The 25613-nt window shown below is 45.9% G+C and overlaps 2 protein-coding genes across 8 annotated transcripts in view; one reads left to right on the top strand and one right to left on the bottom strand.

Moving 5' to 3' along the window:
- The first annotated feature begins 207 nt into the window (after nt 1-207).
- On the top strand, nt 208-18924 carry soul5l (heme-binding protein soul5, like). 4 transcript variants are annotated; one of them, XM_072462696.1, is made up of 8 exons: nt 208-302; nt 2419-2478; nt 6935-7016; nt 7377-7497; nt 10421-10560; nt 13312-13475; nt 14678-15491; nt 15624-18924. In XM_072462696.1, coding segments are annotated over exons 1-8 (1725 nt in total). In that variant the 5' UTR covers nt 208-300; the 3' UTR covers nt 15966-18924. The 4 variants fall into 4 exon arrangements, with proteins under 4 accessions (XP_072318797.1, XP_072318796.1, XP_072318794.1 ...); XM_072462695.1 differs by having other exon boundaries at nt 15591-18924; XM_072462693.1 differs by having other exon boundaries at nt 15558-18924.
- Nucleotides 18925-21479: 2555 nt separating this feature from the next.
- The window catches only part of LOC140377281 (calmodulin-regulated spectrin-associated protein 3-like), a 21557-nt gene continuing 17423 nt past the window's right edge, over nt 21480-25613 (bottom strand). For all 4 annotated transcript variants that reach the window (XM_072462627.1, XM_072462628.1, XM_072462629.1 and 1 more), the window contains 5 exons: nt 24003-24286; nt 22993-23089; nt 22837-22907; nt 22631-22749; nt 21480-22065 (listed from right to left, as the gene is read on the bottom strand). In XM_072462627.1, coding sequence (XP_072318728.1) covers nt 21736-22065; nt 22631-22749; nt 22837-22907; nt 22993-23089; nt 24003-24286 — 901 coding nt within the window. In that variant the 3' untranslated portion in view covers nt 21480-21735. The remainder of the gene's footprint in view (nt 22066-22630; nt 22750-22836; nt 22908-22992; nt 23090-24002; nt 24287-25613) is intronic.

The raw sequence follows: 25613 nt of genomic DNA, 5'->3' as shown, positions 1-25613 counted from the left end.
CCCCTCCTCACCTCTCCCCCCTCCTCACTGCGCCTCCCCCCTCCTCACCTCTCCCCCCTCCTCACTGCGCCTCCCCCCTCCTCACCTCTCCCCCCTCCTCACCACGCCTCCCCCCCTCCTCACCTCTCCCCCCTCCTCACTGCGCCTCCCCCCTCCTCTCCTCTCCCCCCTCCTCACCTCTCCCCCCTCCTCACCACGCCTCCCCCCCTCCTCACTGCGCCTCACTGCAGCATCACACTGCGGTCTCCAGCCTCTCCATCCGGCCCCTGCACTCCAGCCAGGCGCTCAGGACACGCGATCATGTGAGTATCTCCTCTTCTGAGCACCCACGCACACGCACACGTACAGGCACAGGCACACGCACACGTGTGAGCAGTTTGATGCTTATTCTGTGCTGATGCAGGAAAAGTTGTCTTAATGAACTTGACGCGTCCCGAGCCGCGTCTCACGCAGCTTCAGCGGGGAAGACACCGCGGACACCGGGCGAGGGACACGGGCTGGCGGCGTGGAGGTGACCTCAGCGCCGCCTCGCTCCACTGCGCAGCCCGGAGCCGGAGGTGATGCAGCACTTTTTGGATTCGCATTTGGTCCAGACCGTGTCGCGTTTCATCCGCAGCGCGGCAGCAGCGCGGCAGCAGCGCGGCAGCAGCGCGGCAGCAGCGCGGCAGCAGCGCGGCAGCAGCGCGGCAGCAGCGCGGCAGCAGCGCGGCAGCAGCGCGGCAGCAGCGCGGCAGCGCCCCGCACGGTCACGCGCACCCGTCCCAACTATAACATACAAGTTTGCACATGTTTCCTTTAAAATGCTCTGTTGTTACAATGTTCAAAATTCCAGAGTAGAGGCAAAACGTATTTAGACCATAACACACACATTTCCAACACCAGCTCTAAATAACTAATGATTTTACCACAAAAAAGTGGAATTTAAAAGTGGGTGTAATCCTCATTCCTCCAGGAGTGTTCCACTGTAGAAAAGATTCACTTGTAGTCATCTGTACAATGTTTTAGAAAAACACGATCTCATCCAAGAGTCATTCTCAATCTGCGGACCGAGTCTGAGAACTCACATGACCCTCCCCTGAGTAAGCCCCGCCCACAGGGCGGAATCTCCTGATCATGGCCTGTTTATTTACAGTTTCACTTCAAACTGATCCTCTTTGTTTACCTCAACAGCCTGTGGCCAGCTATGACCATTACAGCCACGCGGCATGTTTGAAGGCTGGTTTATAATGCCACAAACTCGCCTTCCTGAGCCCTGTAGCTCTCCACGTTTTGTGGCTTGACTAATTCCTTGCGAAAAATAAATGCAAAATAAAACGGTTTAATTCCCACGATGCACCTGAACCTCTGCAGAAGCTCCAATGGTTCTGGTCTGCGTGAGCACATGACTGCTGCGAGCCTGAAGGAGGACTATAAACCAGCCTTAAACCCATAGTAGAATAAGTGCGTTAGTCAGCTGACGTCTCCCGTGGCTCACGGTGCAGCGTTTGGGTGAATGAAGAGCGGTGCATGTGAACACAACTGCACGAAAAGTAAGGTAAACAGAACTTAGAGCACACTAAAATGTATGAGAACCAGGTCAGTGTTTACCTTTAGACATGGATGGAAGCAATTACAAATATCACCCTTAAAGGCTTTGTTTTTTTTTGTGTTTTTTGTTAAGATAAGATAAGATAATCCTTTATTGTCCACACATGGGGAAATTTCATTGATACAACGCAGTAGATACAGAGGAAAAGGACAGATCACAGAATATAGGAAGTTTAAAAAACACTCTCAATAGAAGAACTCTTATAAACAAAAACTCCTATAGACAAAACCTCCCATTTCCCAACAAGGGATGGAGGGGAAAAATTAGGATGTCCGCCGGGATAACGTGACGATCTCCGGGTAAGACGATGGTTTTCCGCAGTTTCATGAGTTCCTCCTTTGTGTAAACGCACCGGCGCCGATCCATACGGCGGCTGTGGCCGAGGAGCGCGGTGGGGCCGGGGGGGCTAGCTCAGAGCTAGCGCACATCACGACGACACAACGAAAAACACTCAATAATCCAGCCGAACAAAGTCATCGTCACAAAGGCGCCGGTCCAGCTGGCAGCCCGGTGCAACGCTCCGCTCTTTTTTCACACTTTTTTCACACTTATGTGCTTTATCTTTTGTATTTTGTAAATATTTTTTCTACTTTAGTTGTACGATCGGGACACGCGCTGGAATCGCTTAATTCAACTTGTTTCGACTTTGTTACGTTCATGTTCTAGAATTAGATGATGTCATCATTTCAGGTGAAGGGCAGGGGCCAATTGATCTCTCTCTCTCTCTCTCTCTCTCTTGCTCTCACTTTCTTCTCTCTCCTTTCTTTTCTCTGTCTCTCTTTTGCTCTCTCTCTCCCTCTTTCTCTGTCCCTCCCTTGTCGTCCCTGCAGGACTCTGACCTCGGTGCTGTCCTTGTTGGTGCTGGCGGTGTCAGCAGGAGGAAGTGTTGGGTGAGTTACTATGAAACAGCAAAAAGCTGCTGTATTTCTGATGTTAACTTACAGTGATTTGCAAAATTATTCATGCCCCTGGAACTTTTCCACATTTTGTCACATCACAACCACAAACCTAAATACATGTTATTGGCATGTATCTGTGAAAAAGAAATACACAGTGGCACACAGTTGTGTATATATATATCCGAGATGATCGCTGTTTAGTGAAGACGTGTCTGTCTGTCTGTGGGAGCAGACATATGAAGAAGCTGGACACTTATTTCAGAAACATGTTTAAGAAAAGTGAAAGAAGTAAAAGAAATAAGGAGGCGTAAAACCCCACCAAGAACCAACCTAGCAATGCTATATCCAAGGTAGCTTGCTCCCCACCGGCGCTAGCCCCGGCGCGCACAGGCCTGGGCTCAAGCTCTTCCGCTGGTCGGTCCAGCTTCAGATTAGATTGCTCTGCAGAAGGATAGACCCGGCGATTATGGCGACATTACGGGAGATTTCTGACAAGATAACAAAGACAGTGGATACAAAGATAGCCGCGGCCCTGGCGGAAGTGCAATCCTAACATGGCAAGCTGGACACCCGAGCCACAGCGGCCAATGAGGAGGTTTCTGACCTGAGGGACATGTCTCTGCTTTGCAAACCAAGGTGGCTAAATTAACAAACCACATGCGTGTTTTGAATGGACGATCTGGAGAATCAAAAGCACAGATATAATATAGATATATGCAGATTGTCGGCATCCCAGAGGACACTGAGGGCAAGGATGTGGTCAATTTTATAGAGACCTGGATCCCAGAGTAGCTCAAATTTCTAACAAAAGCTGGGAAAATGAAGATTGAATGTGTGCATTGCTCTCTGGCTCAGATACTGGCTCTGAACCATTGTCCAAGACCTATTATACGGAGGTTCCACAACTCCAGTGATAAACAGCGTGTCATGGCGGCATCCAGACGTCTCGCCGTAGGCCAATACGGATCAACCAAGCCCCAAGTCTCTTTCTTCAACGACTACTCAGAGCAAGTGGTCGAGAAACATAAAGCTTTTGATCCGGTGACATCCCGCCTGAACGAGAAGAGCGTGGAATATGCTCTGCTTTATCCTGCAACGCTGTTGAGTAACATGAATTGAAAAATAAAAAGATCAACTTTAATAGAAGAGACGCTGGAATTTGCCAATTCAGTACAGGATTTGGTCTGTCATTCTGTGAAGGAGACCTGGACTGTACTGTTCTGGGCCAGTGTGTTCCAATCTTAGTTTCTAAATGCCCAGGTGAAATAGTTGTATCAACCGTACCGGAAGACCTTCTTTTACCTAGAAAATACAAGAAACCCATTTAAGCCACTATAGGCTATAACAGACTTTACTATTCCTCATTCCTGGGGAAAAAAACATATCAATCTCTAGCAGAATAGTTTTTGAACAGATTTGGCAGAATGGCAGTTTTGTACTGGTCAAAGGAACTATTAATGAAAGTGTGTTTACTTTGATAAATGTATATGCTCCTCCAGGAAGTGACCTCACTTTCTAAAAGTTATAGATCTGATTGCAAACCACTCTGAGAGAACCCTTGTCTGTGGCAGAGACTGTAACTTACATGTTCAGCCAACATTGGATGTCTAAAGCTCACAAAGTACTGGTAAATCTATCAATAATGCATTTTGTTAATTTTACATAATGTCGGGTTGATTGATATCTGGAGAGAGATGAATCCTAATGTCCGCCGATATACACATATATAATAAATTACTTTTTTCTTTTCAATAAAGATGTGATCATGCCCTATTTACATCACTGTAGGGTTATTGCTGTTGCCTCAGCCATAAAGAAACAAAGGCAGAAAAATTATTTACAGTACAAACTAAAGCTGCTGGAGGCTAAACATGCCAAAAACAAGGATCCTCAAATGCTACAGGAAATCAAAAAGATAAGGAGTGAGATTAATGGCACAACCTCAACGGGCAAAACAAATTTATAATGCTCTTCACCAATATAAAAGCGGTTCAAATTTTCACAAAATTATTAGACATCATTTTAACCAAACAAGACCAAATACAATTAACGTTTGAACCCTTCTACAAAAACCTTTCACCAAAATATCAGGAAACAAAGAAGAAGAAATACGATCTTTTTTGGACACTCTCAATTTTCCTGCATGATCAAAGAGCAAAACAAGATATTTGGTGCTGAAATAATTACTACTGAAATTCAACGATTAATCTCCGGGGATTGACAGGTTCGACTCAGAGCGGTATGAAGCTCTAAAAGACACACTTACTCTATAGCTTTTATCAACTTTTAACTGGACCCTTAAAAAAGGCCAGATTCCTCCGAGTTGATAGGAAGCCATCATATCCTTAATAAGATAAGAGATAATATAACCTTTATTTGTCCCACAATGGGGAAATTCAGTTGCAACACAGATTAAGCACAGAGGTATAATTATAAAAAAAAAACTCTTCTTTAAAACTCTTAATAAAAAATTATGATAACACTCTTATTTACAGCTGTTACATGGACAGAAAATATTGCACCAGGATGATTGATATTATGTCACAGTATTGCACATGATTATAAAAGCTGAATGACACATGTTCAGGTCTTTCCTTCTGGACAGCAGCAGAAGGAAAGACCTGCGAAACCTCTCTTTCACACAGCGAGGGTGGATCAGTCTGTCACTGAAGCTGCTCTCCAGAGTGTCCTGCAGGGGGCAACACTCATGGTCCAGCATAGACGTGAGTTTAGCCAGGACCCCCACCTCCTGCACCGAGTCCAGAGCACAGCCCAGGACGGAGCTGGACTTCTTGATGACTCTGTCCAGCCTCTTCCTCTCCCTCTCTGTGATGCTGCTGCTCCAGCAGGCCACACCATACAGGAGGGCTGATGCCACCACAGAGTCGTAGAAGGTCTTCAGGAGTGGCCCTGTCACTCCAAAAGACCTGAGTCTCCTCAGGAGGTAGAGCCGACTCTGGCTCTTCCTGTACAGTGCGTCTGTGTTATGAGTCCAGTCCAGTCTGTGGTTCAGATGAACACCCAGGTACTTGTATGAGTCCACTCTCTCAATGTCCCGTCCCTGGATGTTCACTGGTGAGGGGGCAGTGGGGTGGCGTCTGCGGAAATCCACCACCATCTCCTTGGTCTTCCCCGCGTTGATGAGGAGGTGGTTCCGCTGACACCAGTCCACAAAGTCCTGCTCCAGTCCTCTGTACACGCATCATCGTCGTCCGTGATGAGTCCGATGATGGCAGAGTCGTCAGAGAACTTCTGCAGGACACAGCTGTCCGTGTCATGTCTGAAGTCTGCAGTGTAAAGGGTGAAGAGAAAGGGCGCGAGGACAGTGCCCTGGGGCGCCCCCACACTGCAGGTCCGAGTGTCAGACACACAGTCCCGGGCTCTCACAAACTGGGGTCGGTCTGTGAGGTAGTCCAGGATCCACTCTGCCAGGTCATACTCCACACCAGCCGTCTCCAGCTTGTCCCTCAGGAGCAGCGGCTGATGGTGTTGAAGGAGCTGGAGAGATCAGGAGTTTTTTTTGGAAAAGTCTGTCACATCCCCACGTCTCAAAGTAAGATAAGATAAGATAAGATATTCCTTTATTGTCCCACATGGGGAAATTTCATTGGTGCAACGCAGGTAGATACAGAGGTAGATACAGAAGAACAGATCACTTATAGGAAGTCTGAAAGACACTTTCAGTAGAAGATCTCCTATAAATAAATAAAAACTCCCATAGACAAATAAATAAATAAATAAATACATAAATACCATTGCATGTGATCACGACAGTAATTGCACATGAATATGTGTCACGACAGCACATAGATTGTACATGAATTTCATAGTAATTGCACATGAATTGCACATGAATTCCAACAGCCAGTGCTTATTATTAAGGAAATGCAAACTGTTGCCATCCATCTCAATCTTAGAACTATGTACTTGGGCCTCAAAAATCCTGCCATGAACACGATAAATGGATACCTTTGGAGCGTACTTTTTGCGGCAGAAAAAGGCAATCAAAAATAAATGGATGACACAAACATCACCAAAGATCAAGAACTGGATTGACAAATGGGGAAAAAAATACATTACATTGGACTAAATGGGACATATTTCATTAATTTATGAATTTAATTTATGTTTTATTCATGTTTTGTTTGAATGTGTCTTTTTTGTAAATTTTACCATCTTTTAAAAAAAAATAAGAAAAAAAAAGGTTGTTTGGAGTTTCTCAGAAGCCATGTGGGGGGGACACAGCAAACATGTGGATGAAAGTGCTCCGGTCTGATCAGACCAGAAATGAGCTTTTTGGCCTAAAAGCAAAACACCATGTTCGTAAAGTAACAGGTCACATGACTCTGGACATACCATCCCCATTGTGGTGTATACTTCTCTATTCTGTGTGTCTCTGTCCCTTGTCCCTTAGCACAGGGTGGTGTAAAATTGTGTCTCTCCTCAGGCCCAGCTCCAACAGCAGTTTTTGCTCTGAGTCTCGAGAGTGTCTGCAGTACGAGCTGCTGTGTCAGACCGATGAGTATGAGGTAAGGAGCTGAACCTGAACCAAGGCTAAACCAGGGTCTAAATCAGGGCTAGACCAGGGACTAAACCAGTGACTAAACCAGCAAATAAACCAGGACTAAACTAGAACTAAACCAGGGACCAAACCAAGGCCTAAACCAGGGTCTTAAACCAGGTGCCTAAACCAGGACTACTACTACCATACGGTCTATATCAGTACTTCAAGGCTTCAATGGACTTAAACCAGGTAAGTCCTGGTTCAGATCTGAACTAAGACCTCTAACCTGACCTTTGACCTGACCTCTGACCTGACCTTTGACCTGACCTCTGACCTGACCTCAGAGCTGACCTCTGACCTGACCTCAGAGCTACTGTGTTCCCAGGTGCGTCACTACAGTCCCACTCTCTGGGTGTCCACTGACGCAGAGGCTTACTTCATGGGCGTGGGAGCTGCCATGGCTTTCAGGAGGCTCTTCCAGTACATCACCGGTGCCAACGAGGGCGGTAAGCTACTGGGATGATTTTGACAGTGTGGTGGGACACAAAGTTTGCAATAAAACAAAAATTACGAATGTAACAACGTCACACTTGTGACACTCGGAGGGTCGATCCAAGGCTGTATAGCTGACTGGCATACGCTTACTCATTTCCTGCAGAATATTCTCACGGAAACACAAGGATTCTGGGTTACAGCTCTGGCAGTTATCCGGCAGTTATTCATAGAGCCGTAGTTACATTTGTAACCTTTCTCACTGAATGACTGAATATCGACAAAGGCACGAGGAATCCTGAGTTCAGAAATCCAGAGAACTCCAGTAACAGAAACACATGATGTGACTAAGGCATTATTAGAGACACACTTAGTGAACATAGACCACCTCAAGATGCAGCACCTTAAGATAAGATAAGATAATCCTTTATTGTCCACACATGGGGATCTTGCTGATCTATCAAGAGCCACACGTGACACTCGAGTCATCTGTTGAAGGAAGTTGCAGAAATGGTTCAGAGACTAAAACCGTACCATGCTCGATAGCTGTTCACTGTGAAAACTGACCACCAGTACAGTGTGTCACAGCAGCACCATATTCAGATCTAGTTTGAAAGAAACATATGGAAATGATTCCATTATCATAGCTACAATCTGTTGTGTATACTTCATGTATATCATGCATGTACATGCACTGGCCAAACCAGTAGCAATTGTGTGTGAAGGCCAAAGAATGCCACAACTTGCAATATGTCGTCCAAAGACAGTGGTCAGAGGACAGGCAGCCCAGCAGGACAGATAATGTATGGACAGTTCTCAAGCCCAAAGCAGAGACTGTTCCTTGACTCAACAGTTAGTTGCCTTGTTCTGTTGCTGTAATTTCTCATCCCACTGATAAGTAAAAAAAAGTCTACTCTCTGGGTGGGTGAAGCGGACTGTTGCCTAGGACACTCACTGCCACAGCCTTACATACACGTTTTTGGGCATTGCAAGGGACACAATAGGCCAAGTAAAAGTTTCTAAACATAACATTTGAAGTGGCTTCTGCATAGAAAAGCCTCCAACGCTTGAGTCAGTGGCGACCAGGCACGAAAGGCAAGCCATGAAGTATAACAAGCCCATCCCATCGCACTAAGGTTAGCTTGTTCAGAAATATCTCTGACACTATAATGACACATGAACATGGGTCATCATTATGGGACAGCGTAGTTAACGATTGAAACAGCGGTTTACACAATGGTGAAACACTGCTTGTGAAGACGTAGGGTGAGCAGTTTGACCTGGCTTAAATACAGAAGCTGGTATCAAAGAGACCAATGAACTGCACCACAAGAATCTTTCTGACCCTATATTCAGTGCCACTGTCATCAAAGTTACCAGAGAGTTATTTCTATGGGTCACTGTCAGACCAGAGAGACAAAATTGGAACTTAGTTGTAACACTAGTACATCAATTTATTAGGAATAGATAGTCTAAATAGACATTCGGCTAGGAGTGGAGTAACTCCTAACCTAACTAGACATTTGACAGATTGTTGCAGAAACACTACAGACTGCACTGGTCAGGCAAGGTGCGGGGCATGTGTTTCACAGGAGTCTTAGTTGCACATAGACATTGAACGCAAACCACTGTGAAGATTCCGTAAATTAGCTAATTGTAAGTCATCTTCGCATAACCTGACAAAAGCTCAGTGGGGAACAGGAGGACTCCACTTCAAGCAGAGCATATGGAAATAAACTGGCACAAGTAAGAGACTGTAATTGTAGAGGCCCACACTTGTAGAGGGCATACACTCATCCATCACCAGAGGTAGATGCTGATACATGGTAGCAATAGTGCAATGGAAAATACTCTTTATGTGCCAAAATTGGGAGAGAAGGCGCATCGCATAAATTACCGGAGGCAAACGTTAATATAATTAGCAACATCACCATAGGAAAATGACTGACAGAGGTAAATGCTCACACAGCGCATTGCAGAGTAAAATATAGATGCCAAAGACTGGGAGGCCTAATACACTCATTACCAGACAGAGGAAAAATATTGTGGAAGCCAAATGCCACCATTTGGAGAAGGGGTGTGCACACTACCTACACCAATAAAGGTAAATGCTAATTCAGTTAGCATCTTTGCCCCAAAAATATAAAAAACTGGGAGAGGAGGCCCAACGCGCACATCACGAGAGAAGAAAATACTGTAGAAACCAAATGCCAGCAATGGGAAAAGCAGCGCGCTCGCTGCCTACACCAATTCAAGACAAACGCTAATTCAGTTACAATCGTTGCAACAGCAAAATATAAAAACTGGGGGTTCCATCCCACAAGTCTGAGGGTTCACAAGTCCGAAGGTTCACAAGTCCGAACCCTAACCCCTAACCTTCGGACTAGTGAACCTTTGGACTAGTGAACCTTCGGACTAGTGAACCTCTGGTCTTGTGTGCAGCCACCAAACTGGTTGAGGAGGTGCAATGCATGCATCACCAGAGAGAGGCAGATGCTAACACAGTTAGCAAACACAACAGAGAATATAGCAGCTAAAGCTGGGAGAGGAGGCCTACCTCTACACAGCAGAGATAAACTTGCAAACAATAAAACTCACTTTTAAGACAAAGAACATCGCTGTCGCAAGCTTCAAGCAACAATAAAGTGTATTGTTAAACAAAGAATAAAAATATATGAACTCATACACAAGAAGTAATAAGGAAGTTGTTGAAGAATGTATACTGTATATGAACTATTTCTGTCATATCATTCACGTGGCACCAGTGGAAAAAAAGTGTTGAAACCTTTACTAGTAAAATTACATTAAGTTATAAGTATTGTGTCTGAAAAGTATTCCTAGAATTAGTACTGTTAAACTATTCAGATAAACTGTATTTGAGGAAATGTGGGGGTGTACTATCCAGCTCTGTGAGTAAAGGTCATGTGACTGCGGCAGGTTACCAGATGGACATGACCGCTCCTGTCCTGGTGAAGATCCCAGAGGAGACCAGGATGTGGGAGCCAGCCATCTACACGCTGAGCTTCCCTCTGCCACAAGCCTACCAAGAGAAGCCCCCCCAGCCCACCAACGACAAGGTGCATTTGCTGGAGAACACGGTCTTTGGAACTCACACACACCTCACACAGCACCACTTCTTCCCCCCTTTGCAAACATTATTTAACAATGTTTAAAAATATTTCTACACACTCTCTCTGGAAAATATGAATACAAAGAAAATATAAATGGCTTCTTCAAAGTCTTGACTAAATAAGTATTTTTTGGGGGTGTATTACGTCTTCATTTGACAAAAAAAGTGCTATTTTCAGCTCATTTTTGAATAAACAAATCATCCCTTATATCAGTATTATCATTGCAAAACCACACAACTTACAGCTTGGAAACAATTCTTCATCAGTAGTTTTAACATACACCAATTTATTTGCCCACTAGCATAGCTTTAGATAAACAAGGTGATATCTCTGCACAGTCAATCCGCTTACATACCTAAGCATCATATTGTAAGATAAGATAAGCCTTTATTTGTCCCGCAATGGGGAAATTCCAGTGTTGCAACAGTGTAGGTACAGAAGTAAATGATAAAGAACAGATAACTGAAAAACTAAAAAACACTCTTAATAGAAAAGCTCTTATAAAAGCTCTTATACTCTTAATAAAACGTAGAAAATAGTCAGAACAATAGTGACATTATTATTTACAGCTGTTTTATGGACAGAGAATGTTGCACCAAACAGTATTGCACATGATTATGAAGATGAAGACATGTGTTCAGGGCTAACAGTGTTTGTTATAAAGTCTGACAGCAGCAGAAGGAAAGACCTGTGAAACCTTTCCTTCACACAGCGAGGGAGGATCAGTCTCTCACTGAAGTTGCTCTCCAGAGTGGACAGAGTGTCCTGCAGGGGGCGACATTCATGGTCCAGCATAGATGTGAATCTAGCCAGGACCCTCCTGTCCCCCACCTCCTGCACCGAGTCCAGAGCACAGCCCAGGACGGAGCTGGACTTCTTGATGACTTTGTCCAGCCTCTTCCTCTCCCTCTCTGTGATGCTGCTGCTCCAGCAGGCCACACCATACAGGAGCTGATGCCACCACAGAGTCAGAGAAGGTCTTCAGGAGTGACCCTGTCACTCCAAAAGACCTGAGTCTCCTCAGGAGGTAGAGCCGACTCTGGCTCTTCCTGTACAGTGCGTCTGTGTTATGAGTCCAGTCCAGTCTGTGGTTCAGATGAACACCCAGGTACTTGTATGAGTCCACTCTCTCAATGTCCCGTCCCTGGATGTTCACTGGTGAGGGGGCAGTGGGGTGGCGTCCGCGGAAATCCACCACCATCTCCTTGGTCTTCCCCGCGTTAATGAGGAGGTGGTTCTGACACCAGTCCACAAAGTCCTGCTCCAGTCCTCTGTACACGCATCATCGTCGTCCGTGATGAGTCCGATGATGGCAGAGTCATCAGAGAACTTCTGCAGGACACAGCTGTCCGTGTCATGTCTGAAGTCTGCAGTGTAAAGGGTGAAGAGAAAGGGCGCGAGGACAGTGCCCTGGGGCGCCCCCACACTGCAGGTCCGAGTGTCAGACACACAGTCCCGGGCTCTCACAAACTGGGGTCGGTCTGTGAGGTAGTCTAGGATCCACTCTGCCAGGTCATACTCCACACCAGCCGTCTCCAGCTTGTCCCTCAGGAGCAGCGGCTGGATGGTGTTGAAGGCGCTGGAAAGATCGAAGAACAGAATCCTCACAGAGCTGCCAGGCTTTTCCAGGTGAGAGAGAGAGCGGTGCAGCAGGGAGATGACGGCGTCCTCCACTCCGATGCCAGGCCGGTATGCAAACTGCAGCCGGCCTGGCTGCAGCTTACGCTTTCTTACAAGTTTAAAAATATTATATTATAACAAAACACTTTCTGGGGTGGAAACATCCATCCATCCAACGACCTCGTCGAGGTCAACAGGTCTCCACCCGCACCATAAACGGTGTTGAGGAAGCACTGCTTCCCCTCCTGAAATATAAATATAATTTCTGTCTGTGACGGAGCCGCTCCAGTGCGCGGCCCCGGAGAGAGCACGCGCGCCCGTTTCCCTGTCTGCTACGCGCCTTTATATTGCGGCCCGTTTTGCCGTCACTAAGGCTGCACACTTAGAAGCGTCAGTTCTACCAATGCAAAACACACTAAATCTACTGTTACATGCTCCTGTGCGGCGCGTCTCTCTCCCCCCTCTCCTCCCGTGGTGTGTTTTGTGCAAACCCGGAAGAAAAAATCTTTTGAAACTGAAATTATATTTATATTTCGTCCGCCTGTTCAATATATTTAATTAAAAAATCCGTAAACCAAGTAATAAAGTAACTGCGGCCTAAACAGGTTTACAATGTATATTTGCGATATAAAGGCGCGTCACAGACACGGAAACGGGCGCGTGCGTCTTCACATGTTCTCCCGGGGCCGCGCACTGGAGCGGCTCAGTCACAGACTCGCGCAAGATTTTGACAAAAAATTGCTTCACGCGCTCTTATCTTTTGACTTAATACCGCTTTTTATATTTCATTTAATGCTATTTTGTGTTGTCGGCGGTACTTTATAAAAAAAATGTATACTATTTTTTTTTTAAATTTATATTGTAGAAATCCATAATCTAAGTGCGTCGGACCCGTAAACCAAGTAATAAAATAACCACGGCCTAAGATAAGATAAATGTCATCAAATTATCAAAAAAAAGACTTTCAAGAATCCAATTACGTTTTCCTTTTATTCATATTAGTAGTACAAATGTATACAACACCAGTTTCTTATTCAGTTACATATGTCTTATGTCTTTATTTGTTCCCTCTTGCAGCTGTATTTTACGGAGATGCCTGACATGGACGTGTACGTGCGCAGTTATGGTGGCTGGATGCTGTCGGTCACCTCCAGGTTACAGGCCCACCAGCTGACCAAAGAACTGGACCGAGTGGGGGCCTCCTACAACCACACTCACCATTACGGTGTGGGCTACGACAGGTAAGGCAGACTACAGAGTAGACTAGGACAGGTAAAGCAGACTACAGAGTAGACTAGGACAGGTAAGGCAGACTACAGAGTAGACGATAACAGGTAAGGCAGACTACAGAGTAGACGATAACAGGTAAGGCAGACTACAGAGTAGACTAGGACAGGTAAGGCAGACTACAGAGTAGACTAGGACAGGTAAGGCAGACTACAGAGTAGACTAGGACAGGTAAAGCAGACTACAGAGTAGACTAGGACAGGTAAGGCAGACTACAGAGTAGACGATAACAGGTAAGGCAGACTACAGAGTAGACGATAACAGGTAAGGCAGACTACAGAGTAGACTAGGACAGGTAAGGCAGACTACAGAGTAGACTAGGACAGGTAAGGCAGACTACAGAGTAGACTAGGGCAGGTAAAGCAGACTACAGAGTAGACTAGGACAGGTAAGGCAGACTACAGAGTAGACTACAACAGGTAAGGCAGACTACAGAGTAGACTAGGGCAGGTAAGGCAGACTACAGAGTAGACTAGGACAGGTAAAGCAGACTACAGAGTAGACTAGGGCAGGTAAGGCAGACTACAGAGTAGACTAGGACAGGTAAGGCAGACTACAGAGTAGACTAGGGCAGGTAAGGCAGACTACAGAGTAGACTAGGACAGGTAAGGCAGACTACAGAGTAGACTAGGACAGGTAAGGCAGACTACAGAGTAGACTAGGACAGGTAAGGCACACTACAGAGTAGACTAGGGCAGGTAAGGCAGACTACAGAGTAGACTAGGACAGGTAAGGCAGACTACAGAGTAGACTAGGACAGGTAAGGCAGACTACAGAGTAGACTAGGACAGGTAAGGCACACTACAGAGTAGACTAGGGCAGGTAAGGCAGACTACAGAGTAGACTAGGACAGGTAAGGCACACTACAGAGTAGACTAGGACAGGTAGAGTGGTAACATGTTCACACAATGTGCTAGGACTCCCAGGGACTACTAGACTTTGGTGGTAATGACAGTAAAAGCCTGAATCAGATTAGAGTGATAGAATGTAGCTTTAGTTACTATGTCACATCTTGCCCTTCAGTTGTAGCTGAAAAAGTTCCATGCTGTTATGTACAGAAAACCTACAAAAGAACAGGATAGTTTTCTCCCCCCAAACATCTTAAAGTTTAAGCATTGTTCTAAGACAATATTGTCCTATCTTCTTTTGCCCTCAGTCCTCTGAAGCTGCTGAACAGACACAATGAGGTATGGTACATGTGCGAGGGTAAGCCTGTGTGCACCGACCCCCAGGAGCCCACACCCGCTCACCCCTCCAGGCATCAGGACAACCAAGCCTCAGAGGCCCCTCACTCCTCCAGGCTCCAGGCTGACAACCCAGCCTCAGAGTCCCCTCAGTCCTCCAGGCTCCAGGCTGACAACCCAGCCTCAGAGGCCCCTCATTCCTCCAGGCTACAGGCTGACAACCCAGCCTCAGAGGCCCCTCATTCTTCCAGGCTACAGGCTGACAACCCAGCCTCAGAGGCCCCTCACTCCTCCAGGCTCCAGGCCGACAACCCAGCCTCAGAGGCCCCTCACTCCTCAAGGCTACAGGCCGACGACCCAGCCTCAGAGGCCCCTCACTCCTCAAGGCTACAGGCCGACGAACCAGCCTCAGAGGCCCCTCACTCCTCAAGGCTGCAGGCCGACGACCCAGCTTCAGAGGCCCCTCACTTCTCAAGGCTCCAGGTTGATGACCCAGCTTCATTTTCTCGTTCAAATGCACATTCAGCTGCATATGCTGCTCTCTTTGGTGCTCCTACTGGTTCTCCTACTGGTTCTCCTACAGGTTCTCCTAAAGGTGTTCCTTCAAGCCCCTCGTCTAAACCGTCTGAAGCCCCTTCAGCCATTGTGGACAACACCACCAGCTCCAACTTCTCACAGACCCCATCCACCACTGTGTCCCTGTCCCAGGCCACTCCCAAACCTTCAGAGAGCACCTCCAGCCCCTCAGAGCAGAGCACCCAGAGCAACTCCAGCACCTTAGAGCAGGTCACCCAGAGCAACTCCAGCAACTTGGAGCAGGGCACCCAGAGCAACTCCAGCAACTTGGAGCAGGGCACCCAGAGCAACTCCAGCACCTTAGAGCAGAGCACTCAGAGCAACTCCAGCACCTTAGAGCAGAGCACCCAGAGCAACTCCAGCACCTTAGAGCAGAGCACCCAGAGCAACTCCAGCACCTTAGAGCAGAGCACCCAGAGCAACTCCAGCACCTTAGAGCAGAGCACCCAGAGCAACTCCAGCACCTTAGAGCAGAGCACCCAGAGCAACTCCAGCATATCAGAGCAGAGCACCCCCTCTTCCCCCCAGTCCACTGACTTTACTTCGAGCCAGGCCTTTCCCTCAGCCCTTGTCCCTCAGCAGCTGACCCCCGGCCCATCTGACCCTTCCCTGGATGTAGGCCAGTCGGAGCACCTCTTGACCACAACCCCCAAACACCAGGAACACCACCCTGACGCACAGTAGCAGCACACGCACCATGTTCACACTGTGACAACCATACGTGGGGAGCATTTCGCTGGCTTTTTAGCAGACAGAAACAAATCTGTGAGGAGTAGTAGTAATAGCAGTAGTATAGGTTATTATTTGAAGAATGAACGTTGGTGTACAGACCCCAACAGGTACAGAAGTGATGGGGAGTTTAGCAGGTGATGGGAGACGAGATGTAGGAGCAAGGAATTCAGTCTGAAGCTTCATGGTGTGATGTAGTCCTAAATGTCAGAATAAGCTCTGCTGTGTATTTGACTGCTGTACCCACCTCTGGTTGTCAACAAACCCTGTCATTGTCCCATTTGGAGCCCTGTTCTATTTCACTATTGTTTTTTTTAGCTGTTCATGCCCAAATGTTTTGCCGCAAGCGCTGAAGGTTTAGTAGTATTTTTTGCGAATTGTTCAATCAAATTCATTCTTGGAACATAAACCGTTTTCCTGATGAATACTTGCTCCTAAACTGTTTAAACATAGTCTTCTGGATAATGTTTTAAAAATCAATTGTAGAAAAAGATTCAGTTGTAGTCATCTGGACTCTGTTTTTTAGATGACTTAATCTTTTTCTACAATGGAACACTCCTAGACAAATGAGGGATTACACCGGCACGTTTCAAAATCAAAACGGTGACTTCCATCCAAAGTCATTTTCAATCTGAAGCAGCTGGTCTGAGAAGTTGAAATGTCTTGATTTCAAAATGATGGATCACTTTGGACAAATAAGGGATGACGCCAGCTAATTTCAACTGTTGATAAAAATAAAAAAACAACCAACGAAAAAAAACGGCTGAGTTAAATCTGACTCAAAGCCCCACCCCCCACCCCATCTAAGCCCCTACTGTGAAGGGGATTGCATCTCCACAAACCTGACTTGTACTTGTTGAGGGTTGAATGAAAAAGGTGCCAAATGGGACAAAGACAAACCTTCTTCGCCATCATGTGTGTCCCATGTGGCTCTGCATAGACGCTTCAGCTCGAGATTAACTCCACTTACAGCATTGGCATCATATTGCTTCATGTATGCAGTGGCTCCTTGGTATATTTTCTTCGGCACCTTGCCAGGGCCGTTTCTAGATTTCTTTGGGGCCCCTTGTGAAATGCTGTTTGGGGGTCTCTAATTTGAGAATGAAATGGACAGATTCCTGACACAGAAATATGCCATTATTAAAGTCTCTTTGTCTGACTTAGTCTGGTAGGATACTGCCTATTTACATATTTATCATAGACCTGTCAAGTAGGAGTTTGTGAAGAAAGTAAATGTTTAAAAAATTGCTGAAAATTGTAGGAAGTCGCTCAGAGTTCTAAACATGTTGATGACATCACGCGGGCAAGACACATAATTCCATTCATAATTCAGGGAGCATTTAAACGCAAGGAACCGTTGTCTGACCTTTAAATGTGATTTTGAATCAAATTGAAAGTTAATTGTACATTTTGATGTGTAAATTAGATAAGCTTTGCATCGATGTACAATAAGGTTGTTACAGTTTTGGTATTACCTAGTATTATTCAATATGTTTTTATTTTTATTTCTATAGCTTGAAAAACATGTATATTACTGTCACTGGGCTCACCGCTCCACAGATCTGACCTGTAAATTGACCTGCTTGTCTCCTTGAAGATAGAGAAGTACGTCAGGCCATACTGTGGAACATTCCATGCAAATCAATAACATCTCTAGAAAGGTTACACAGAGATTAAGCCCGCTTCATTTGGGCTCATCGAATCCTCAGTTCCGTTCCACCAATGCTGCTAACCAGCGTCAGCTCTGAGTTGCCGTAGTAACAAGCACCCAGGTACAGGTGCAGTTCACCTGGTTGAGGCCAGGTTAACTCAAGATTGTGTTAGCTTTGTCTCCAACGTCAAAAGAAACACATTAATCACAAGTTTTAGCATGTGCACTCTTACAGGACTTCTTTCTATCTTAAGTTAAATATGACTTTTTATTCATGTGACGCCTGAGATTTAGCCAATCGCAGCTCTTCGACTCACCATCTGAGTGGAATAAACTGAAAACGTCTGTGTTGCACGCTCTGGCTCCACTCCTGTTCGATCAGATTATAAAAGGCACCATGTCTCTTCACACAAAATGCAGCTTAAACCTCAGGACTGATTTAGTGTCGGACCCAGGATTATTTATTTCGTAGAACAACTGGAGATGGCCCAGGATGTCTGGATAGACCTGGACTTGATGGAAAACCCCCAGAGTGCATTTGGAAGTCAATGGGAAGAAATGAAAACACTGATCCCCATTTGTGACTGAACGTTCCGCTTAGGGCCCCCTATAATCATTTTGGGCCCCTGTGGTTGTTAGCATAGCCTGCTTTGAGCTAGAAACGGCTCTGTGGCACCACTCACTGTAATCCATAGCTGGCTGTTCTTTTTCAGTTGTATCTCATGAGCACTTTTGAGGCATTGTTAGTCATTAATGATAGTCTAAGGCAGTGGTTCTCAAACTTTTTACATCAAGTACCACCAAAGAAAAGATTTTGCATTTAGAGTATCACTAGATCTAAATCGGGCCTGTCACCGGGACTATTCTTGGTCTTAAATAGGAATACACCATTTCCACAGTAGTTTTTAACAAAGAAAAGACTTGAAGAAGATCCAAAATGTGAGAGAACTAAGTAGAACTAAAGGGAAGTCACCTACCACCAGAGGAAGCTTGCCTACCAATGGTGGTACATGTGCCACAGTTTGAGAAACACTGTTCTAAGCTAATGATTGTATAGCGCACTTCATTCTACTCCCTTCTCCAAATGAAGCCATGAGGAAGTGGCATTAGCTAAAGTTACAGCTTGTGATGTAACAGGATCTTAGCTTCCACACGTGATGTATGTCTAATGCAAACCAGCTCTGTTCAATCATATCTGTTCAATCAAATCATCAGATGCAATACAAATCATAATCAAATGAAATAAAGATCATTTAATCTGTGTTTGTGTGTGCAGTGAGCTTTATGCAACTGTGAGTTCTTGAATGTACTTTTACTGGATCTGCACCACAAGTGGGTTAAAACATCTATGACAGTTATTATGTTGCACATGTGTTAATGGTTATGTCACTGTCTCACCCCCCAACGTTTTTTTGGCTGTTAGAATTTCATTTATAACAATTTCGCAGGTGCGTGTAACAGTAGATTTCGCGTGTTTTGGACAGAGAACTGACTCTTAAGTGTGCACCCTCCCCCACCCACTCAGTCACGGCAAAACGCGCTGAAGAAAATGTGGTAAACGGGTTTAAAATGTGTATTCCCGATATATAAATGCGCGCAGCAGACAGAGAGACGGGCGTGCGCGCTCTCCCCGCGGCCGCGGAGGCACAGAGCAGCTCGGAGCGGCTCCGTCACAGACTTCCGCAGGAGTTTGGCGAGAAATTGCTTCACGCGCTCTTATCTTTTGACCTAATACCGCTTTTTACATTCAATTTAATGCTATTTTGCTTTGTCAGCGGTACTTTATAAAAAAATAAAAAAATAGTAATTTATTTTATTTATATTGTATAAATCAAATCAAATCAATTTATTTTTGTAAGGCCCAAAATCACAACAACAGTCGCCTCTGAGGGCCACAGGGAGAAATGAATCAACAATGTCTGTGGTGGCGATGGAGTCAGACAATGTCTGTGGTGGCGATGGACGATGTCCCAGGGTCCTCTGTCCTTAGACTCTCCTTCTCGGCCAGGAAAAACTACAAAAAAAACCTCTTTGGGAAAAAAGCGTAGAAACCTGGAGGAGTTCCAGTGAAGGAGGGATCCCACTCTCACAGACGGACACGAGGGAGACTGGAACTGGACCCACTCTTCAGGCAGATGAGGGACCGTCTGAGTCGAGCTGGACCCACTCTTCAGGCAGATGAGGGACCGTCTGGGTCGAGCTGGACCCACTCTTCAGGCAGATGAGGGACCGACTGAGTCGAGCTGGACCCACTCTTCAGGCAATTATTAGGACGGAACAATATTGTCATCATATTGCAATACCAAATGTTTCATCAATAGGATCAGAGTTCTGACATTTGTGACTGAGACGACCCAAACAAATGAACATCTACATCAAATAATCTAAGTGCGGCGGATCCGTAAACCAAGTAATAAAATAACTAAGGCCTTAGCTATAACTGAGGGACATCTTTGAGACGGATTGAGTTTTTCTGAAAATCTTTATTCATTTGTGCTGTTCAGTGTAGCTTTTACAGCCTTCAACAAGTCATACAAAATCGTAACGTCCAGGTCACAGCGCCTTACACAGAGGCTAACGCTGGGCTAACATTTCAGGACATTCACTCACATTCAGCCCATTCTGCTCTCCAGTTCCTCTGTACATGCACGAGGAGGCCACGCCCACATGCACACTGCGCTCAGAGGTCAGGAGTCCAACCCACAACCTCCGCACTGTGAGGAGGAGACAGGACAACCAGAGGACATGCACACTCCACTCAGAGGAGAGCTTATTACGGTGTGTTTATCATATAATACCAACAATATGACATGAATATTGAGTTTGTACTCAGTGTGTAAAACATCCATCTGAAATAAATGTTCTAACATTTGGTTATGTATTAGGGACGGAACAATATTGTCATCATATTGCAATACCAAATGTTTCATCAATACGATCAGCATTTGGGACTGAGACGACCCAAACAAATGAACATCTACATCAAGGCTTTTATACAAAGAAATCAGAACATAATTCATAAAATGGACAGAGCATTTAGACAAAAGCAGAAAACACGTTTAGTCTTTTGTCTTGTTTTGTTTAAGTAAAAATGTTGGCGACTACGTTCAGATTTTTGTACAGACACTTGGATGTAAAATGGTTTTGCACTTCTGGGCCACTGTAGCGCTGCACTCAGTGAACTATAAAGGGCTGAAAATGCAAAGAAAGTACAAACCATGGTTTTTGTGTGTTCACATTTACAACATGACAATTGGGACTAAACTGGAACTAAACCTGAAGCTAAAACTGGACTAAACCAGGACCAAATCACACTTAACGTTCTTTGGTCTTAAGCTGAGCCCAATTTACTTGGTTTGGTTTTGTTCTTGTCTTTGTTTAGTTCTGGTCTAGTTTAGTCCTAATTTTGTTGTGGTGAACACACCAGGACTAAGGGAGTCTACATCAGGACTAAACATGCCTTTCATTTGACAACAATCATTACTGAACACGTAAAGTTCCAGTACATCACTTTTGAGCCAAAAATAGCTGTTTTGTTTTGGATTTGTTTGTTTGGGATGTTTTATTGCCCTGAAAAGCATGCGTCCTTGTGGCACAAGAGAAGACGGTCCTTTGGCTTTAATATTCCACAGTATGGCATTAAACATACAGTGCTTAAGTCCCATCTCCTGCTGAGTGCTGCTGAGTGCCATGAAGGTTCAGAGGTGGTTCTGGTTCTGATGTTCCTTCCAGACATCACAGCACTGTCAGACATCTACAGCCCCTGACCCCCCGACCCCCCGACCTCCGACCCCCCGACCCCCTGACCCCCCGCCCCTCTTTACGGGTCGGTGTTGGATAGTATAAAAAAAGAAAAGGAATATAAGAAAAACAACTTGTGCAAATTGAATAAGATACTGTCAGGCGTTAGAAAAAGCCCTTCAGTGTGTGGATGTTCTGGCCTGACCAGCTCCATGTTCTGTTCTGTACAAACTGGTTCTAGGTTCTCGTGTGGAACTGAAAAGGCCCCATAGTTCAGACCAAGGCCAAATCTACCTCATAGAAAAGGAAGTCCAAAATGACAGGGATCAAAGTTCATTTGGCCGCGGTGGAGTTCTTCTTGGTGACACTGGCCCTCCTGCTGGCCCCACCCCCGGCCCCGCCCCCCTGCCACAGCAGCCCTGGGATGGTGAAAGCGTCCACGCTCATTCCCATCGTTTTGGATGGGATGGGGCAGAATTGTTTGCGGTCAGAGCTGTACTTGTAGATGGACTCCACCTGGGCACAACTGACGGCTCGGGGCCCCACTCCTGTCAGACGCACAAGCTCCTGGGCATCCGAGCTCAGAGTGTACACCCCACGGAACTGACAGCTCGAGTCCCGGAACAGGATCAGGAAGTGGTTTGCCGCGCTCTTCTCCATCTCCTGTGGACAACAGGATTGTGTTTGGTCAATAGGAATCATGTATTTCTATGAAATATATATATATCTATATCTATACATTCATATATAAATATGTATACATTTATATATATATATATATATATATATATATATATATATATATATATATATATATATATATATATATACATTCATATATAAATATGTATACATTTATAGTCCCGCATCCTGTAGACTAAAGTAGTGTGTACACACACTACTTTAGTCCTGCATCCTGTAGACTAAAGTAGTGTGTACACACACTACTTTAGTCCTGCATCCTGTAGACTAAAGTAGTGTGTGTACACAGTACTTAAAGATTGATCTTTCAGGATTGAGTAAATCCTGGTTTTAGTCCAGGTTTAGACCCTCAACTCTAAACCCAGGAATCTAAAAGTCCAAGACCATTTTACTTGTTCTATATGTTTTCTTGACCAATATTCAACTTCTCACAAAGGACCTTTCAATTTTAAACCCATCTTTGGAAAGCTTATTTCTGCAGGTGACAAGCGGCCCAGTGATCCCTGCTGATCCGACTGTCTCCCACCTCCACGATCCTGCTCTTCTGCCCCTCGTTCACCCTCCCGGCCAGGCAGCAGCGGGACAGTGCGTTGTGAATGATGAACTTATTGGATTTGAAGCTGGGCTCTTTAAACAGCTTCGGTCCTGAAACACAGACAAAACACGGTGCCGGGGTCAGGAATGTGTCCGCAGTACGAAGAAGACATTAGCCACAAGACCTGGGGACAGTACCAGTGTAGTCCGGGGCCGAAGAGGAGCCGGGCTCAGAGTCCTTGCCCTGCCTGCACGGCGAGGCGGGGCGGCTGTGGACAAAGATGCGACAGTACAATACAAGGGCCATAGTTTGGATTCCCTGGAATGTCCCTGAATAGTGAAAGTGGTGTGTACCTCTGGGGTCTGCTGGGCTCACTGGTGCTGGGGCCCGTGGCACCAGTAACAGGCAGGTTCACAGACGAGTGCGAGTAGACTTTAGTCAACCGAGGGCCTGGGAAACAAGTTCAAGAGAAGTCACTGTTTTTTCGACCCGCCCCAGGCCATTAAAAACATTGCGTATTGAAATGTGGTGCAACGAGGACGACGCGTTTGATTCAGTCTGAAAAAGTGCCTCGTGACAACATGTGGCTCTGCACCTGAACAAAGACATCAGCACCACATTATTTTAAAAAGAACTGGAAAACTTTGCGTCTTCATCTCTCTCATCCTCTCTGTCCCGCTCTCTTTACCCCTCTCCCTCTCCCACCTCTCTCCTTCCCTCTCCCCCTCCCTCCCTCTCTCTCTCTCTCTCTCTCTCTCTCCCCTCTCTCTCACCTTCCCTCTCCCCCTACCTCCCTCTCTCTCGCACTCTTTTTCTTTCTCTCTCTCCCTCTCCCCCCTCTCTCTCTCTCCCTCTCCCCCCTCTCTCTCTCTCCCTCTCCCCTCTCTCCCCCTCTCTCTCTCTCCCTCTCCCCTCTCTCCCCCTCTCTCTCTCAGGCAAGCGCAGGAGCAGAGCCAGACATGGAGAGACATGGCTAAGGTGTTCGAAATGCTGCCTTTAGTATTATCCGAGAGCCGTGCAATGGGGGCACGAAACGTTTGGAGAAATGTGCCCACATCACGCTTGACAATGTTTTGAGCAACAGAAAAACGGCCAGTGCCACAACAGGGTTAATCTTTAGATATGAGAAAGCAGTGGAGGAGTGGGTCAGCCTCTGGGCCCCTCACAAGTTTGCTGGTTTAGGACGAGCCACAGCTTTGGCCTCATGCGCAATACGCGCTTGGTCCTGAGCGCGGAGACAAGAGCGGTGCGCCAGAAAACGTTTGAGAAGCTCTCTAGTGTCACCCCTGAACTGGAGCATCCTGACCTAAACGTTCCTTCGTGGGGAGTCCTTGGGATAATGTCCTGTAGGGTGTTCACTGACCTGGGGTGCTCTTTGCTGGGCTGAGGGACAGCTGGGTGCTCTCTCGGGTCATACTGCGAGGCCGGGCACGTGTCTTCTTTGCTGAGGCCCGTCCTGTCGGTGCAGTCTTCTGCTTGAGCATTTTGTCCAGGTCGTCCATGATGCGTAGCTGATGGCGCCGGGCGTATTCCCCCCGGGTGAAGTCTCCGCGGCGGGCTGGGGTGGCTGGAGAGGTGGGGGAGGAAGAGGTGCGGCCAGCAGGTGAACCAGAGGGAGAGGCTGCACGGTGTTCGGCCCCACCCAGTCTGTGAACAGAGAAGACAACCGGTGGCACGGGACAAGTGCGAATCAGAGACAAACAGGAAAACTGATGTTATAATAATGTTTCAATAAAGTGTTCTCTTTTTCTTGTAACTGTAGACTACTACTGGGCAAACAAATGTTTGTTACATTTTCTTGGTACCTTCTAAATTTTGCTGTAGATGTAACGTATCTAAAAGTTCTAAACTGTTGACAACATGTAGGATCTGCACCTGAGCAATGATGCATTTTAACAATGTCATCACTACTAATCAATGTTCCCTCTCATTTTTCTCGTGTCTGAGCAAACACACAAGCTCCCTGGGCACACTGAGGACCACTGTGAGCAACATCAGATGTGCCCCCTGTGGCCACACACCAGTATCACACCACACGCCTGTTCAAAACCTTGGATCATAGCAAGTTACATGGCTTATTAAATAAGCAAACCGTATCGTATCATTGGCTAGACACCTGTCACTCACTGTGTTACATTGAAAAAATTACCGTACTTTTGGGGCTGTACAGCGCTCCTGAATAAAAGCCGCGCACACGACATTTACAAAGAAAATAGAACGTGTCCATATACGGGCCGCACCTGTCAATAAACCGCAGGTGCCCACTTTATAACATAAGTTATTTACCCATGAATAAATGCGGTAGTGATACGTCTTTTGAACCTAATTAAACAATAGTAGTATCTCAGTGAATATGAGTTGGATTGTAATAAAACACACAGCATTTTGAAGTTTAACAAACAAAGAACAAGTCAGAGCTGTCCCTACTGTCCCCTCTGTCCCCACTGTCCCCTCTGTACTTGATTACTCCGTGTGAGCTGATTTACCTGTGTCTGCGTCTTCACATCTGGTTCATCTGCTCCTGAGCTCGTATTTACACAGAGATATGGTCCAGATAATGATGCACATGTGTCTTTAACTCGTGAGTCAGGTCTGGCCAAGAAAGTCTCATTTACACAATAGTGACACGCCAGTTGTCTTTTTGCGCCCGCGGTCCGCTGCTGCGCCTCGGGGCTAATTAGACTAATTTCTCCATGAATATGAGTCAATAAAACACTGCGGTTTGAATCTGAAAATATAGAGAACACAACGTGTCCCCTGGACAGTGCTTCTTCTGTCCACTAGAGTCTTCTTCTACAGTGTGTCAAACGCTTGCACTTCCTGCTAGATTGCCCCCAGTGGCCATTTGGTAATTAGATTAGATTAGGTCTAATATTAGATGTGAAGTAATACGTTTGTGGTGAATTTTATTATCTGCGCTCCATAGATTTTCTAGTGCGCTGTGTGAGCAGTGTGTGATTGCGCAGGCGCGCAG

Source organism: Eucyclogobius newberryi, unplaced genomic scaffold (assembly GCF_026437365.1).
Source record: "Eucyclogobius newberryi isolate DKJ021-1_F unplaced genomic scaffold, fEucNew1.0.hap1 SCAF_4, whole genome shotgun sequence".
NCBI lineage: Eukaryota > Metazoa > Chordata > Actinopteri > Gobiiformes > Gobiidae > Eucyclogobius > Eucyclogobius newberryi.
This window is presented reverse-complemented; position numbering and strand designations above follow the sequence as displayed.